The sequence below is a fragment of the Chionomys nivalis genome, chromosome 2, assembly GCF_950005125.1.
Source record: "Chionomys nivalis chromosome 2, mChiNiv1.1, whole genome shotgun sequence".
Lineage (NCBI taxonomy): Eukaryota > Metazoa > Chordata > Mammalia > Rodentia > Cricetidae > Chionomys > Chionomys nivalis.
In genome coordinates this window covers 103,276,808-103,295,622 of record NC_080087.1, presented here as the reverse complement: position 1 = coordinate 103,295,622, position 18,815 = coordinate 103,276,808, and the positions used below count along the sequence as shown (strand labels likewise).

At 46.4% G+C, this 18,815-nt stretch overlaps 1 protein-coding gene across 2 annotated transcripts in view; it reads right to left on the bottom strand.

Annotated features, from left to right (window-relative positions):
* Nucleotides 1–974: 974 nt before the first annotated feature.
* Nucleotides 975–18,815, bottom strand: part of Hdlbp (high density lipoprotein binding protein) — a 77,970-nt gene continuing 60,129 nt past the window's right edge. For both annotated transcript variants that reach the window (XM_057755807.1, XM_057755815.1), the window contains exons 14-28: nt 18,325–18,438; nt 17,271–17,357; nt 17,009–17,140; nt 14,547–14,765; nt 12,152–12,373; nt 11,851–12,069; nt 11,232–11,370; nt 9,694–9,848; nt 8,935–9,039; nt 8,573–8,707; nt 7,284–7,427; nt 4,191–4,376; nt 3,689–3,805; nt 3,349–3,477; nt 975–3,206 (exon numbers count right to left, since the gene is read on the bottom strand). In XM_057755807.1, the coding sequence (XP_057611790.1) occupies nt 3,120–3,206; nt 3,349–3,477; nt 3,689–3,805; nt 4,191–4,376; nt 7,284–7,427; nt 8,573–8,707; nt 8,935–9,039; nt 9,694–9,848; nt 11,232–11,370; nt 11,851–12,069; nt 12,152–12,373; nt 14,547–14,765; nt 17,009–17,140; nt 17,271–17,357; nt 18,325–18,438 (2,190 nt within the window). In that variant the 3' untranslated portion in view covers nt 975–3,119. The remainder of the gene's footprint in view (nt 3,207–3,348; nt 3,478–3,688; nt 3,806–4,190; nt 4,377–7,283; nt 7,428–8,572; nt 8,708–8,934; nt 9,040–9,693; nt 9,849–11,231; nt 11,371–11,850; nt 12,070–12,151; nt 12,374–14,546; nt 14,766–17,008; nt 17,141–17,270; nt 17,358–18,324; nt 18,439–18,815) is intronic.

The following is an 18,815-nucleotide window of genomic DNA, read 5'->3' as shown; positions in this document are numbered from 1 at the left end:
GATGTTTAGGTGTTGCAGTCTTGCTGGAGGAAATTTTATGGAAGAGTAGGCTTTGAGAATAAGTGTGCCATTCCAGTTGGTGCTCTTCATATTTATGGGTAGAGATGTGAGCTTTCATCCTCCTGCTGTTACGCTGTCTCCAGTATTGTAGACTTTTAAACCTCCGGGAACCTTGTAAGCCGAAGTAAAGTTCCTTCTGAAGGTCGCCTTGTCTTTTCAGTGGCAGAGCAGTCACTAAGGCATGCACCTGCTCAGCCATCGTACTGGTGCTATCTTTAAAATGTTCAAGTAAACACAAGGCTGAAACCAATGCAGGGTGGCCCACACTTATACATGCCCTCACCCCACCCAGGACAGCTACGCCAGGAATGGGTCATGGATTCCCAGTGACTTCCTCTGCACACCAGGGAGGGCCTTATATAGGAAGTGTTTATTGGCTGCTGGAACCTGAAGGTAGACCGGTTGTGGGATCCTGTTTTTATCTGGAACCATTTTACTCAGGATGCACGTCTTGGGATGGAGATGCTGGGTTATCAGTCTTCTCAGCAACAGAGGGGCTATGCTAGTTCCCTGCTCTTTAATGGGATCTTCTATCTCAAGGGAACTGGAGTAACCTTTCCTACACTTGCTCTGTCTCCACCCCCTTCCTTCACAGCTTCTACAGCCTCCTGGCAGGACCCTGCCTCCAGGTCAACCTCAGCCTGGTGTTGGGAAAGCCTGTCAGGAAATGTCAACAGCAAACCTGGGGATGTTGCGGGATTTGCAAAGATCAAGCTGCTCTCCAAGCAGAGCTGTCTCAGTTAAGAGCTCAGGGGAAGCCACTGACTGGGATGGGTTAAGGTGCAGGAACAGGCAAGAGTTCCCCAGGGAAATCCCACTGAATAGGACAGAATTGCCAGAGAATCTAAAATGGATCAAGGAATTACCACTTAGTCACAAGGAGAGAATATATATTTGATAAAATGAGTCTCATCACACTGCATCTGGTTTTGGGTTTTATTTTAGAATTTATAAAATTCCAGTGTCATCCATATTCATGAGCCTTTACACATGGTTTGCATATAATCTCCAAATTCCAAAGTTAAGGCCAAGGGATGGATGTAGCTATGGAAACAGGACATGGAAGACATTCAACAACGAGGAAAGGACACTCCCCACCCCTGCCTAGGCCCCTGGGCAGCTTGGAGGCTGCAGAGAGGTGACCCAGGCACAGTCAATCTCATAGTCCTCATTAACAATCAGAAAAGGAGTGAGACCCTCAACAGTGTAGGGCAGGGCTTACGTTTACAGCACTTAGCAATAAATGGAGATGTGCAAAATCCTGTGGTGTCATCTCAACTTTACTTTCTGGGAAGGAGGAGACTGGATGTTGTAGGATGACTGTGGAGACGATGAGGGGGCTGGAAGGGCAGGAGGGAAGCAACGTGTCCCCAGCCTCATGCAGATGGGAGAAGAGACAGCTCCCGGGAAAGGCAGGGACGCCCTCTCCCTGTCTCCCCCGCCTGGCCCAAGCTGCCGGCCTTCTCAATATCATTCCTATAATGGGGTACATGTGGGGCTGCTTCATCTACAGGGAACTGAAGTTAGACTTGGAGAAGCAATTCTGGATCCACTTAGGAGTTAGGAGTCTACAGGTAGCCAAGCCTGAGTTAGTAAGTGGAGAGTGAAAGACTTGGGGAAAGGTGTCACAGTAGCAGTGACAACTAGTTTCCAGGGAAGGCCATGACATGTTGCTAGTTGATCAGATGACCTGGAGATAAAAGACCCGTCCTCAGTCTCCATAACACAAAGGGGGCACTTCTACTGGGGACCACTTTTCCTGGTCAGGGCTGGGGCCAGTGGTCCAAGTTACCTCTTGCACCTGAGAAAAGGCCTCCCTCAGCTAGCAGCACTCCCTGCACTGGGCCCTTTGTTTTCATTCTGCCTTCCCTTTTAATCCATGCTAAATAACAGGCTCTATTGATGATAGTTGCCCTCAAACCTGTCCCTCAGGACTGCATAAAGCATCCAAGTATGCTTGCTAGAGCCTACATGTCAGGCTGGCTGGGAATGAGCACCCTGCTCTGCACCAGCCCCTAAATCATGTGGGTTGAAGGAAAGCACTAGCTTCCACCCTTCACTCAGTGGCAAGCCCAGAATCACCAGAATGTCTAAATCAAGAAGAGCCTTGGAGGTGGCACTAGCCACACATGAGAGTACTACCACACTGGCTGAGGTAGAAAGAAGGCAACTGAACACGAGGTGTCTAGGTGAGGCAAAGAGGCCAAAGGTCGAGCTGCCACTGGGTCAAGCCCCCTCTCCCACCAAAGAGAAGCCAGTCTCTACCTCCCCTTGCCTCCAAAGTTTCAAGTCGTCCCAGTCCACTGTGACAGCCACAGGGAACCCAGGTGACATACACACAGCCGTGCCTCTAGGGTATATATTCCAGCGCATGAGGCTGAAAGCTGTAGTAGAAGCCGCTGATGCTTTCAGAACCCAACATGGGTATCATCAGTTCTATCTGAGGACCCAGGCCACCCTCTACCTCTCAACCCACTTGATCACCAGGACATCTGACCTCTTGCTGCCCCAAACCATGCCTTCCTCCTCTCCTGTAGCCTGTGCTAAGCAGATTTTGACAGCTAAAGGTAGCTGACTGCTTTCCACAAGAGGAAGGTCTGGGTGACAGGTGGCGGGCAGGAGGGAGGTGGGAAAAGGAAGAGGGCAAACGTTTTGGCTTTTATAAAGTCAAGGAAATTTATTTCCTGAGGTCATGACACAGGAAGTCAGCTCCTAGCCGCTGGAGCTCTGGTGTGAAGGTCAGAGTGCTGACTACATGCTGGGTGGACCAGGAAGCTGGAGTCTGTGATCACGAAATGCTCGATTACCTTGCTTAGTGTTTCACACAGTGACGTGCCTGTCCCAGAGCACAGCATCAGGAGCAGACCCTGAGCCTGCTGGGTGCTGACCAGGCCTGGAGAAACAGCCACTCAAGGCCAGCCCACCAGGCTTTGCTGCGAGACCTCGGGGAGGGGGAAGAGCATCAACAATTTACGAGGGTCCAGCTGCTGGGTCAGATTGAGACGAACCATCATGTGTCTGGGTTTGGGCAGCAGGCTGGAAAGGTTTCTTTTTGATCATTATCGTTTGGGGCCCCAAGGGAGGGTCTTGGGAGCCACCTGAGCCCCAAAACTAGGAAATTCTTCAGAGCTGCTCATATCAGGAGCCTGTGGGGAGGGAGGACACAACTTTAGTGACAGGTGGCTCTCATTGACTTAGATAGTTTCCAGAGTAACTCCACCCATATCCCACTATCCCAGCAGCTTAGCCCCTGCCCTGGGAAACAAGAATACAGAAGTGCCACCTGACCTTCTCACTGCTGTTGGAGGTCCAGGGAGCATCTCGCACCACAAAGCCTTTGGATGGTGCCTTGGATTCTTCATGTGCTGGGGGCTTCATGTAAACCTGCAGCGCCTCACTGTCCACCACATCAGCCAGCTGCATGGCAGAGAATGTGGTGTGGGTCAGCTACAGACAGCCACCTGACCATTCTGCTAGATACCACAGGGCCACCCACCCACCCACTTGCTCCTGCCCATGCTTGGTTGTCACAGGATTATAGCCAGGCCTCCAACTAGTCAAGGGACAGGATGCTTCAGACCCCAGCCTGGGCTGAGGGCCCCCTAGATCCTGCCTGCACAGGACTCACATATTCCTCCTCTAGGTTGAGGATGTGGTCGATAGCTTCCTCCACATTCTCTGGGAGTCCTGTCACAGTGACGCAATTGGGGTCTGGAGCTCCACTCTGTGGGAAGCGAATGTCCACCTGGAAGAAACAATGTCAAAGGGCATTAAAGGGGGGACTCTAGATCAAAGTACCACCATCACACTTCTATTCTTAGTCAGTGAACTCAGGAAAATTTTAGGAAGTCGGGTTTTAGGATTCTTCACTTGAGGCAGTCACATGCATCATCCTGCCAGACCACCTGGTTTCCTGAAGACAAAAGGCACTGAGTGTGTGCCTGATAGTCCCACCTTGCAGAAGAGCATGGCAGATAGCCTGATAACTCTGCCCTTCTTGAGCCCTCATTATTGTACTTACCAAATACCCATTCCCTCCTAGCTTCGTGTGGTCAGTAGTACAGTAGGAGCATGCAGGTTGCCATGGGCATTCTCAATCTTGTGCTTCAGTTGGCTTTGTCTGGACTCACCTTGAACTCATCCATGATTTTCCGGATGGCTTTGCCTCGGGCACCAATGATGCGGGCATGCACGCGGTGGTCCAATGGGACATCCTCAGAAACCATCTGCTCAAGCTCACCCACAATTTTCAAGATAGCGTCACGGGCAGCTTCAGTGTTCTTCTCATACCCTGTGATGGTGATTTGATCCTGAGGCTTAAAAAGGAGAATTCAGTCAGAGAGGAGAGTGACTCTTCTGGGACGCCCAGGATCAGCAGTGCGCTGCGAGTAGGCTGACCTGAGGAAATGACACACGGACGGCAGGTGTGTGGATGGTGGTTCTTCATCAGACCACACCTTAGGGAAGATACTCATTCTCTCAGAATAAGGTCGAAACACATCAGGTGGCTGATGTAAACCACAGGTTAAGGGCTGGAAGGATGACTCTGCAATTAAGACACTTGCCATACTTGCAGAGGACCACAGTTCTTAGCCAATTCCCAGCACCTATGTCAGGCAGCGCATAAGTGCCTGTGACTCTAGCTCCAGGAGGTCTGATGCCCTCTTCTGGCTTCTGTGGATACCTGTACTCATGAGCCCGTACACAAATACACATAATTAAAGCTAAAAATTAAAACTTGGGGCTGGAGCTATGGCTCAATAGTCAAGAGAGCACACTGCTTTCATAGATGGCCTGGGTTTGGTAACCAGCTCCCACAAAGCTACAAACATCACCCACAACTCCAGATCTCTTCTAATCTCCTTGGATACTACACATTGGCGAAACATTCATACACTCAAAAACAACCACCCAGAGTTAACATCCATTATGCACTTATTCCTTCCCAAACCCCCGTAAGGGACAGAAAGGAGGGCTAGTGAGAGGGCTCAGTGGATAAAGGTGCTTGCTACCAAATCTGACAACCTGAGTCTGATCTCCAGAACGAAGATGGTGGAAGGATAAAAACCACTCCCTCAAGCTGTTCTCTGATCTCCATGTGTGTGCTGTGGGGTGGACACATCTGTATGCACATGTACATACACCCATGTACATGTGTGAAATGTTAGAAAAAAAATCAAAAAGGACAAGGCCAGGAAGGACACCTGATGATGAAGATGGAGAAGCACCAGTAGGTGGCTTCAAGAAAGCAGGCACAAGGCTGGGGACTAGTGACAAAGTTCCCAGTTCCTTAACCTGCTTTGGAGGTGTCCAGGACCTTTAGAGTCCTCTCTGCTCACTCAAACCCACCAGCTCAGGCCTCCAGATTTGAGCAACAGAAGGACATGTGGGAACGAAACAGCGGCAGTGTTTTAATTTCCTGGGCAATAGGCCCCAAATAAAAGGCAGAAAGATCCAGCCTGCGAGGGAAGCAAGAGATCTAGGAACAAGGGGAGAGGCAGCAGACTAAGAACTTCCTGTCCAGACTAAGGGTAAAGCCAGGCAGCGGATCCAATTAAGGTTCACCCAAAACAGGCATGCCATGGCCATGGTCAGCACACTCCACAGAACCAATCCTGCAAGTGCAACTTTCACAGGAAAAAGCTGTGGGTTTAAAGAGATTGTGGCTGGTAAGATGGCTCAGTGTGTAAAGGCACTTGCTGCCAAACCCAGTGAGTTCAATCTTAGAGACCTACATGGTAGAAGGAAACAAACTGACCCTACAAGTTGTCCTCTGACTTCTACACACACCCTATGGCGCATGTGTGCCCTATATAAAGAGATGCATCTGCTCTACCCTACTAGGCTCACAGATTAGTTAAGTCAAAATGGTGAATCAACCCCTAAAAATATTAGTAGTTACAGGGAATCTGATGGGAGATTAGGCATGGTGAGGACAACAAACTATGTATTTTTTTGATGATTTATATATACACATGTATAAAATCCGTTGTCCTCACTATGCCCCCCCCCCATTTGGGGACATATATATTTGGAGATATTAATATAAAAATATCTCGAAATTGAGGGCTGTAGAGATAACTGAGCTGTTAAGAGCACTGGCTGCTCTTCCAGAGGGCCCTAGTTCAATTCCCAGTATGGACATGATAGCCAAAAATAAGGAAGGACTGAACTCATAGCTGAGGGCAATAAGCAAACTTGGAGGTGAGGTGGAATGAACTGTTTGTCCAACCAGGATGGAACCAAGTGAGGAGGTGAGTTACCCTTCACATTCTTTTATGTATAACAGGAGGCTGCTCAGAGCTCATCAGGGACCATGGCTAATGGAATGGGGAATGCAGAGAATCTAGACTGGGCTGGCTTTTATCCTTCTGCTTCCAGTAGTTCAGTGGAGCCTGGCCACAAAGTCTTGGCACTGGTAGACATAGTGTGCACATATGTAGGCATGATGGCTCAAGGAGGAACCAGCTGGAGGTTCAGGGCTTGCCTGTCAGGAGTGCCAAAGTAGGCATAGGGAATTTAAAACTGCTCAGATAATAATCAAGGAAGCACAAAGCTGACAACTACTAGGCCCTGGTTCTCACACCGTTGTCCCTCTAACCGATCCACTTGTTTCTTACTTGACAAATCTGCCTAAGTATAACTCCCAAGTCAAGCGGGGCATGGTAGTGCACGCCTTTAATCCCAGCACTCAGGAGGCAGATCCGTCATTTCAATGCTAGCCTGTTGTTTTTAATCTGAGTCGATAAAGACTTGAAAGTCAGATATTGGGGTGAAAACCTGCTAGATCAGAGAAGCTGAGAAGCAACCAGTTGACCTTCCTTTTTGGCTGGAGACCAGCAAGAGAGCACATCTCCACTTGTCCCAAACCTAAAAGGCCTTAAGAGCCTCTAAGTCCCTCCCTGCTCCTTTCTGTGCCTCTCTCTCCATCTTCCTGAGTGTTCCATACTCTCTATGGCTAATTCTTGACAACTGGCTCCGCCCCATGATTCAAGGTTAACTAATTTATTAACAGTCTTGGAGTTTCACAGTGCTATCAAATATCCCACATTAGCCTATTCTACATACTGAGTTTCGGGACAGCCAAGGCTACATAGAGACCTTGTCTCAAAAACATCATCTTCAACAAAAACAAAAAAAAAAAAACCCAGGTCAAGGCAAGGGTCAACAAGATTCTACCTGCCCAAGTGTTCTAGCTACAACCTTTTAGATGGTCATCTTACCTGGTTCCCATCATCTTTATCAGGAAACTGGATGTTCACCTCATGCTCTAAGCGGATCTGGGTGATCACTGCCCCCTTTCTCCCGATAATTTTGGGATGGTATTTGGGGTCTACAGTGACGCTCAGCTTAAAACTCCTTAAAGCCTACAATGAAGTGAGAATGAGGCAGAGGATAGGGTGGTTGGGGAGGAGGGGGGGGGGAGGCAGGGAGAGGGCAGGGAGAGAAAAGGGGATAGGGAGAGAGAGAGTATGAGCACTTATATTTAAAACTAAGCCACTTGTACTCAGGTACCATTTCCGGCCTGATTTGTTTGTTTTTCAAGGTTGGCCTTGAACTCAGAGATCCAGCCCCCCAGTGATGGGATTACCACCCCTGCCCAGGTCCAGCCTGATCTTTAAAACATAAGCCAGAAACTCTAATTTCTGGGTTAAATTAAAGCGGAGGACTTTAATTTAACCCTGGGGTCCAGAAGAACTAGGTATTGCTTTGTTCCTGCTATAGAACTAGAGATCTTGTTCATGCCTCACCTAGTATATAATTGCTTCTGAAGTTCTATTCTTGCTTTCTGATTTATGAACCAGGGATCTGATGAATCAGTTTGAATGAAATCTTCTAGGTCTTTTAGGGCTGGCATATAGAAGAGGCCAAGACATTTTCTGTTTGGAACCATATTTGGGGGATGGGCTAAAGGATCTCTCACAGGGAATGTTAAATAGCCCACCCTGTGCCAATATTTTGTAAGTCAGCCATTGAAAATGATCTGTAAACAGTTTCCTGGAGCCTGTCTGTCCATAGGACAGAGAGATCATTCAGGACCTCCACAGCCCAAGGCTAGAGATGCACCACAGCAGTCATAATGTGCACAAGCTTCTGAGCTGTGCTATACCACAGGACTGCCCACACATGTGCACTCACACACAACTCTCCCGACAAAGGGCCAGTTCCCCAAAGTGACATTCCACGTTCCCAGACCACGCCCAACTCCCAGCAGCATGTCACTCAAAACTCTTTACAGAGCACCCTGCCAGAGGCACAGGAGCGAGCTACTTGTCCCTGAGATGAGGCACTATCTTCTATACTTTCTATAGGAGCTGATATATCAAAATATTTCTCTTGATTTGGGGAGTAACGGAAACTCTGAGCTTTTAGCCCTTTCATAGCAGGACCACCAGATTCTGACAAAACAGCAATGGCACCTGGCTTGGCCTCCTGCCCTACCGTCTGAAATAGGCTCTGAACCAGATTGTTTCCTACCCCAGCCCAGCCCGGCAGCCTCGTTCTGGCTCACCCGATCTTCCTGCTCAGCCTGCAGCTCCTTTACTCGATCCAGTAGCCCCGTCTTAGCCCTGTCCAAATTTGCTGCAAGGCCAGTGATGGCAATGGTGTCTGACTGCAGTTCGGGAGCTGGTACATGTATATTCACCTGTCACAACAGAGCCAACGGTGTCTACAGGACCAAGATGGAAAGGCAGTGATGCTCACCTGCCTTGGGGAATTTGAGGGGGGGGAGGAAGGACAGTGGTTGACTTAACAAAACAACGGAGGCAGAGCCAATATGGGTTGATGAAAGACCGAAGCACTCAGAGGGCCATGGGTTTTTCTCCAGATAACAGTTCCCACATAGTATAGCACCCAGTAAACATGGTTTACCTCAAACTCATCCATCATCTTGCGGATTCCACTTCCTTTCTGCCCAATGATATAACGGTGAAGATCAAAGGGTACCTCTACCTCGATGGTGACTGGAACCAGTGCCTAGAAGAACAATGGTAGAAATTAGGTAGAAATCATGAGCTCCAGACCAACAGTCTACATAGATCTCAATGAAAAGAAAGGACAGGGAGCACAGTCTAAGGTAATGTTGGCAGAGAGGATTTACTCTTGCACCTATACTTTGGCATTTAGCAGGCCAAGGCCCACTGGGAAGACACAGTATACTGAGGCCCAACTCCTGACACGCCTCTGTGGTTGTGACAACTTCGCCAAAGCCTGTGTGGGTTGCAAGGGAGTCTCCTAGACAGGTGGACCAGTTATCTGCACTCAATTCCCGTATGTATTGTCTACCACTCTTCAGTCTTTGCTCCTGCATGGCACCTACCACTACCAGTCAACAGATACTGACATACAGGCATTGTCTGGACGAGTTCACATCCACCCACTAACGAGATCCTTTTACAGACGCCATGGCTATGGCCCAAGAGGCTAGGCCCTAACACTGCTGTCAGGGAGTAAACTATAGAATCCTGAGTCCTGGTGAAAAGAAATGGCCTCCCTGGGCTGTGTGAGCAGCGAAGAAAGGCATAGAGCAAATGCTTGCACTTTTGGGACTGAAATGGTAGGATCTACGGTCTGCTGCCACCCGGGAAGAGTCTGAACTACCAAGGAAGAGAAAGAGTGAGGCAAACGCACCTCCAGGGCTTCCTTGGCAGCCTCGCATTTCTCTTTCCGGCCAGAGATGATTATGATGTCACACCTCCTGGGAGAGCCAGGGTCAGTCTCTTTGGTCTCTCTGCCCTCTCCAGCCTCTTCTCCATTTTCTTGGATGGAAGGCTCCACACTGTGAACTAGGAATAAAGGGAAAAGCCTAGTTGACAACTGCAGAGGTATAAATCACATACATTCGTGAGTCACAGGCGTGCAGAAGTCTGAATGCTGGGGAAGCTGTGATGCAGCACTCACTACCCAACACTGGTACGTACAATTCAAGCGACCTAGCTCTGGACAGGAATGGCAGGGTTTCATAGATTTAGGAAAGACAAAAAGAAGAGGCCAAAATAGGCCCATGATAGTTCCTCATGCCAGAAAGGAAAAGCCCCCAAATAAAGGGGCATGTCACTAGGACACAAGCAAGGTGTAAATGCCCAGATATTATCTTGTAAAAATACCCAGATAATATTAACCCATGCATCAAAGTGAGCTAATAGAATAAACAAATAATGAGAGAGTCATCAATTGGAATTCTAGGAAAGGGTAGCTCTGAAGACACACTATGAATTATGTAATAGCTATGTGATACTAGACATGATCTTGATGAACATGCCAAGGTTAAGTCAAAGGTTCTTAGGAAACACTCACTGATAAAATAATTGTATAAATGCTACTCAAAGTTAGAAAATGTATTGATAATTGGGGGATGGGGATGGCTAAGAAAACACACTACAGCTCATTATGCTATTCCATGCAGTTTTTCCTCTGGTAAGTGTTTCAACACTAAACTGCTGAGAACAGATTATTCAGCTTTGAAATCCATAGATCAGTATGGTCAAGATTTCTAATAAGTGGTCTGCATCCTTAGGAAAATGGACTGGACAAATGCCATGGGCACCAAGCCAATGACAGTAAATATACAACAGGGTGCAGGGTGTTTCTAGATCATGCAGATCAACAAGGACTCATCAGTACTAAAGCCCACACCCTGTGTTTCACACACATGAAGCAGGCAAAGTTCATACATGACACTTCGTTGGCAGTGGACCACATTTAACTCTTCTTGTCTTCAACCAAAGTCTCCTATTACCAACTACCCAAGTAGAACAAGGTAACAAGCATTGTTAGGCTTAAGGCCTTTCTGGAAGAGATATGGGGTACCTTAATGGTGCCCCCGGGCAGAGGTAAGAGGCTTGGAGAGGATCTATCTGCAGAGTGTGTGCATATACGCACACAGGGTTCTTTACGGCTGAGCAGACATCTCTCTACTACTCAAGTAAAAGAGTGGAAGTAGACTCTCAGCAATTTCCTAGGTAAGACAAAGGAAGCTCCTGGCCCTCTTATGGGTCTTGTACTGTCTTTACAGACCAAGAGGATGAAATCCATGCTAGCATTCGAGCACCATTCCAGTGCCGAAACGAGGCAAGAAAGAACCACCAGGATCGACTCATTTGACAGCACCATGGGCAGTGATGGTCACCACCAATGTGATCACCAGGGCTAAGCTTAAGCAGACCCACCTGGGTTCTCCTCTCTGTCTGGGAACTTAATTTGAACATTGTAGTCCCTAGTGATCTGCTGGATTCTTGAACCTTTGGGGCCCATGACAGATCGGTGGAACTTCTGGGGAATAGCACATTCCACCGTCACTTGAGCTTCCTGAAGGTAGACACAAGAACGAACAAAGGTCAAATACAAGTCACATTTTCCCTACCCATCTTCCCCACTAGTTCACACCACCTTTTATGAAGGGAACCTAGAGATCCCAGCATGAGTGGGTGGAGGGGTACACAGGGTAGGGGGGCTGGCCTCCTGCAATGGATTCTAGTAAAAAAGATACCCACAACCCACGGCAAGTTTTTTTTACACAGACTCATATAAATATATAATACCTGCCTTACATACAAGTGTTGCCTCATTGAAGCAAGCTGCCCATGAGACACTGTCTGCTGGTGGGCAGTCACATCAGACATAGCTAACTATTAGCAGAGGGGGCATAAGTCCTTGCAAGGAAGACTATAATACATGTGAAGAAGGGGACACTCTCAGGACAGTCTTGGTGACTTCATGTGACTGCTCTATGGATTCACAGACACACAAAGGTGATCAGAGTCCAATCAGAGCCCCTCGGGTACTCACCAGATCCTCAATGATTTCCTGAATGCGCTTTTTGGCTGCCTCCACACAGTCCTTGGCACCCTTGAGGGTGACTTTGTCACTCTGTGTGCCAGAGCGTGGGAAGCTGACCATCACCCCTCCATATTCTTCAGCGATCTCTCGCAAAACCTGCCCTCTTCGGATAACAAAATGGCGGTGGTGCTTGGGATCCACCAGCATGTAGTCTTCAACTACATTATCCTGTAGTGAAGAAAGGAACTGAAGAAGATCTACTCTCCTACCATAGCATGAGCAGCATTGATAGCTAAGGCCCGCAACTTACCAGGTTCTGGATCAGTGCTTCCAGCTCCTTCTGGGCCTCACGGACAGCATCCTCTTTTCCTATGATTGTGATCAGGTCCTGGTCCTTATCCTCAGCAGCTGGGAATATGATGCGGGCTCCAGTACTGTCACGCACCTTTCGGATTTTACCTCCCCCTTTGCCAATGAGGAATTTGTGATATTCTGGCTTGGCTCGGATGTCCACAGTAAAACTCTTGGTTTGCTGTAGAAATAAATTTCATGTATGTTTGCCCTTCACAGCCTGCCTGGGCCACAGTGTACGAGATCTGAGAAGTAGGGTGTCCTGTGTTTTATTAACACCCCACACCCAATAGAATTATCACATCTTACACCCCACACAAGAACACCTAGACAGTCATTTTTCTCCACAGCCATCAGAAAAATACAGAAATAATTCTGGTCCAGTTAGTTATCAGCAATGACTAAACTTCTCCAAGCCATTTGTTACCCACTAGAGGTATGCTAATGTGTGGTGGCAAACAGGTACAGTGCAAGCCCTGAGGAGAGCAGGGTTTACTGGGCCATGGCTCTCCCACTTTTTCATATTCTTCCGGATCAAACACACATCAAGTATTCCAAATGCCAGCCCTGTTCCTTCCCAGCGCCACAGACTAGCCAATACACAACAGCAACTCACCAGCTCAAGCCTGGAGAACCACCAGCCATAAAGGCCACAGCAGAGACATGGCCCTCAACTAACGGTAGCCCAAAGCCCTTGTTTTGCACCAACAAAGCAGGGCACAACAAAAGCTGGACACTGTGATCTCTTTACAGGTGTGTGCCTGGCAGAATACAGCCTGCCTGCCTGCCTTTGGATATGCCACCTGGCCCACAGCATGAAGAATATGAGGAAGAAGACTTCACCAAATATTACTAGAAATTGATTACTCCTTGGATAAAGATGTTCATAATCAACATTATTTAAAAACTAATGTGCCTACTCACAGACCTGTGAGTTTTACATACAAGACAGAAATGTGCCAAGACATTATGAGAATTGATAAGTATTTAGTATATATAAAAAATAAATATATTTCTACATGTCAACCACAGAAAATTAAAAATACCTATTTATAGTATCACTAAAAACAGAGATAATAGTTGAGTCCATGTAGAAAAACAAAAGATCAGAACAGTCCAAGCAAATTTTTTTTCCCCTGGAACTAACTTTGTAGACCAGGCTGGCCTTGAATTTACTGTGATCTGCCTACATCTGCCTCCCAAATGCTGGAGTTAAGACATGTGTCACCTCTGCCCAGCTAGCTCAAGCAAATTTTAATAAAAAAAAAATTTTTTTAGGGTGTGTGTGTGTTTATGCTCAACATTGTTTAATTACCCTCTACTTTATATTATGCCTGCAGGCCAGAAGCCACCAGATCATTACAGATGGTTATGAGCTACCATGTGTTTGCTGGGAATTGAACTCTGGACCTCTGGAAGAGCAGTCAGTGCTCTTAACCTCTGAGCCATCTCTGCAGCCCGTGACTAGCCATCTTGCTCTGCTGCCCAAGAATTAAGATATGGATGGGTTACCATATCCATCTGGCTTTTAGCCGGGTTCTGAGGATCCAAACTCCAATCCTAATGGTTTGTGGTAAGTCTCGTCCCTAGTGCATCAGTACTTAACCACCAAGCTATCCCTATTCTGCTCCTCATCTCAATAATTACAAATTAAGAGAAACTACACTTGAAGGAAGGAGTCCCCATCAGCTGACATGCCGGTCTGTAAGGCTGGCCATCCAAACCTGTTCTGTCCAAGTAGAAAGGTCTATATTCAGAACGAGATTTTGTTTGCTTAGTTTTTTTGAGACAGCTCTCACTATGTACCTCTTATTGGCCTGGAAGTTAGAGATGTGTCTGCCTCTGCCTTCAGACTGCTGGAATTAAAGGCATGTTACACCACACCAGCCCCTGGGGGATTGACCGAAGGACCAATAGAGAGTTTTTGGAAAAAGGTGGTAGTTAATAAATTGATGGCAGTGGCGGTTAGAGGACTATCTTGGTCAAATCTCAGAACTACAGATAAAAGAACTGAGTTCTATGGTAAATCATATTTTAATCCATTCTGAAATGTTAACTGCTTCTCCTTAACCCACCACCTTAGTGATTCAAAGTGTCTACCTTCTGCTCGCATGTGTGGACATCTGCACACACATGTACCTACCATCTGCTCGCATGTGTGGACATCTGCACACACACGCACCTACCTTCTGCTCGCATGTGTGGACATCTGTACACACACGTACCTACCTTCTGCTCGCATGCGTGGACATCTGCACACACAAGTGCCTACTGAAGTTGTTTTCTGACCTGCTACAACGGAAGAACACTTAAGACTTTCCAGACTGACAAAGGGAGTGTCAGCAGCGACTCACCTTCTCCTCAGCCAGATGCAGGAGCTGCTTCTTGGCCTTCTCTACATCTGAGGACGGACCCCTGATGACAACCGTGTCACTTCCAGAACCCTCCACAGGAAAGTGGATGTGGACTCCACCACATTCCTCCATGATGGAGCGGATCAGACGGCCCTTTGTGCCAATGAGAGAGTTGTGAAGTTTGGCAGGGATTGAAACTTCCACCTCAGCTATGTTGGCCTGAAACCAAATACAACATTAAGAGGAAGTTACAATTTGTGTGGTGAGAAAAGCCCACAAGGAAAGAATGCAGCTCCAACTTGAGGATGTTTGAAGAAACAGGATGGCGTGCTGGGTTTAGGGCAGCAGGAAGGCATAAGGAGCATAATAGGAGAGCCATGACTTTAGACTATGCAATGCTGGACCTGTTGTTTTAGTCAATTCTGCAGGTGGCTGGCAGATGAATATGTCTTGAGACAAATTTTCTTATCAAAACCAAGATTCTGATTTTGATCAAGATGAAATAAAGACTGAATCTACTCTTTACCCAAAAAAGTTTTTTTTTTTTTTTTTTTTTGATTTTTCGAGACAGGGTTTCTCCGTAGCTTTTGGTTCCTGTCCTGGAACTAGCTCTTGTAGACCAGGCTGGTCTCGAACTCAGAGATCCGCCTGCCTCTGCCTCCCAAGTCCAGAAAAGTATTTTAAAGATACTGGTGATGAGAAACAGGCAAGCTGAGTCACAAGAAGTGAGGAAACAGCTATCAGCCAGGGATGAGGCCGTTTGAGTACACAGACCAGAGTCTAAAGGGGGAAGCATGGATTTACAAACCCGAGAAATAGAGGCCACTCAAATACTGGTCTACATACACATTACCCTGGGCAGAGGAGGAACCTAGGACTGAAAGGGATGGTGCCTGTATCCCAGTCATAGCCCAGAGTACCACCTTCAGTAGATGACATGGTGCCGAGTTTCTGGAAGACTATCACAGTACTCAATGCCTCTAAACTCAGCAGAAGGTACTTGGACATAAACTAGATACAGTCAGGTGTGATATTGTCTAACAACCCAAAATGGTTTCCTAATAACTTAAAGTTCAAAAGTATATGAAAGCATGCAACAATAATTAGACACTAATTTGACTTATAGGGATGTGCTGTATAATGATTTCCGAATTAATCTCTCTAGGCTGGGTGTAGTGGCACATAACTTTCGTCCCAAGTAGAGGCAGGTGGATCTCTGTTGAGTTCTAGGCCAAGCAAGGCTAAGTAGTCAGACCCAGTCTACAAACAAAAGCAAGTTCTCTCCTGGAGAAGGCTCCCGTCTCAGCAAGTAAATTAAATTTATAAAGTTCAGGAATTAAAAACCCCTCCAAAGTCTTGGAAAGATCTTGAAACTTACAAGATCCACAAAGACCCTACCCACAGTTATACATGAAGTAATAATTGCAGAGAGAGGAAGTTTCCAACTGTCTAAGATGTCTCCAAGTGGTACACTGAGGTTCAGGGATGATGCTTTCACAAGAGGTCACCCATGTAGCTGTAACTAATCTCTCATCTATGTTCTCTAAAATGACCAATAAACTCACTGGGTTACCAAATTGGACTTTGGTGTACTGGTTACTTTGTTGTGTTGTTCGTGCCCTATCTAGTATGAAAAGATACTCACTTAGGTCTCCCTAGGAGAAGTCACACAATAAGATGACTTCAGGAGTGTATACATACCAAGATTACCAAACTGCACAATGGAAACATTTCTAACTTAGAGCTAAACAAAATTTGGTGGGCACTTTGAGATACAGTTTGCTTTCCTTTTTAAACCTTGTGTATGTGTCTGAGAACAATCTTGGGTGTATCATCCTCATCTTCCCCCTTGTGTGAGAGAGGGCCTCTTTTTATATACTACGTATGTTAAGTTGGCTGGTCTATAAGATTCTGGGGATTCTCTTGTCTTCAGTTCCCATATCCATGTATGTCCACACAGTGCAATCACAGACGTATACTACTGAGCCTGGCTTCAACATGATTTCTGAGATTCATGTCCTCAAGTTTGCTCAGTGAGTACTTATAACATTGAGCCATCTATCCAGCTCCGGAAATGATATTCAAGTGGCATAAAAATTAACAAAAGGGAAATGTCTATGCAGGGTGGTGGTGATGTTGGTATACCTTTAATCCCAGCACTCTGGAGGCAGAGGCAAGTGGATCTCTTAGTTTGAAGCCAGCCTGGTCTACCAAGTGAATTCCAAGACAGCCAGGGCTAGACAGAGAAAGCTGTCTCAAAAAACCAAATATACTAAAGTAGCACTGGGCCAAACACAAGGACAAACGGCATCATTGCTGTAGTGCCAAGTAAACAAGAATTCAGACACAGAAGTAGAGAGCTGTTGATCACATGATTAACACTTTCCAGGTTTAAAGCCGAGCCCAGATTTTACAACACAGGAAATGGATAAGGAGTTCCACCAAGAAACATCTCCCATTACCAGGTCTTTCTGGATAGATAGAATCCGGCTCCGGGCAGCTTCACAGTTGGCTCTCTTGCCAGTGATGACAATGGTCTCAGAGTTGCTGTTCTCTGCAGGAAGGTCAATCTTGGTGTTGCTTTCTTCACGAATCTAAAGGAGATGTATATAAGATAAACAGTTTTCCTACAGTACACACACTTGAGCACAGGGCTGGGAAGGAAGGTCAGTTCCTCCTTTTAATCCACAAAGGTTTTAGGGCTGGGCAAGATGAATTGATCACCTTTTTAATGTTCGCGCCTCCTTTCCCAATGATATTCTTGTGAAACTGTTTGAAGATCGGCACAGAAATTGAATAGCTATTTTCCACCTTAAAGACAAGAGAATGGCACAATAACTATTCATGCCAGACAGAGGATGAAGTCTCCTATTTATCCCTCAAAGCTACATGAACTCAAGTACGTACTGTTAGCAAACAGAAAGTGCCTACTCCCCCACCACCTACTTAAGGAAAAATTAGATAAACTGTTCACCATCCAATTAACTTGGCATATCAATTTACAGAAAGTCCCTTTAGAAAGTGGCAGTCCAAAGACTGTAGCTCCTCAATATAGACACAAACAAATCTGTCTATACAGCTTCAGCAACAGTTGATGTCAAGGCTTGTCAGCCCTGGTACCCCATGAAGCATAGCACCTAGCAGCATCATGGCAATAGTTCAATGGTAACTCAGGAGAGACAGAAACTACAATGGAACCCCTCATGTGACCATCAATCACCCTTTCACACTTTCCAAACCTTTCAGCTTATTGTATTTTTACAATTATTATTTTTTTAAATTTACTTATTTTTATTTTATGTGCATTAGTGTTTTGCCATAGGTGTCAGGTCCCCCGGAACTGGAATTACAGACAGTTGTGAGCTGCCATATGGGTGCTGGGAATTGAACCTAGGTCCTCTAAAAGAGCTCAGTGTTCTTAACACTGAGCCATCCCTCCAGGCCCCCTAATTATTTTTCTTTCCCCCTCTCATTTTGGAGTCAGGTTCTTAATATGTAGCCAGTATGGCCTTGAATTCAAGATCCTTCTGACTCTGCTTCTGAAAGCTAGAATTACAGATAGGTTCAATTACAGTTCCCTTTCCAGTTCAATTTAATTCCACCACAAACAAGCTGATAATTTCCGACAGTGAAAACTAAACACCAAGGCACTGAGAGAGGTGCTACCACCACTTTGTTCCAAGCCTCTGACACAGCAGACCACCCCTAAAGGCAGAACTCCTGCAGGGACTGTGAGAGCCCTGCTCTCCAACCCCAGAGGGTGCGTACAGTCACCTACCAGGTCCGCAACCATCTTCTGCATGTACTTAGTGCATTTTTCCACCTCATTCTTGGGGCCTCTAAGTTGCACGATATCACTTTTTTGTGCTGGGTCTGGAAAGTTGATGATAACCTAAAACAAATCACAGGGGACAGTGTACAATTATTGTAATACTAAACTTTGGGGACAGCAAGATGGATCAGTGGGGAAGGGTGCTTGCCATCAAGGCTGATGATCTGAGTTCAGAACTCACACAGAAGAGAACTAACTCCTGAAAGATGCTCCCTGACCTCAAACTAGATATCCACTGTGGTATGTATGACTATAAGTGTCAATTTTTTTTTAAAAAAAAGATTTATTTATTATGTATACAACATTCTGCCTCCATGTATGCCTGCACGCCAGAGGAGGGCGCCAGATCTCAGTACAGATGGTTGTGAGCCACCATGTGGTTGCTGGGAATTGAACTCAGGACCTCTTGAAGAGCAGCCAGTGCTCTTAACCTCTGA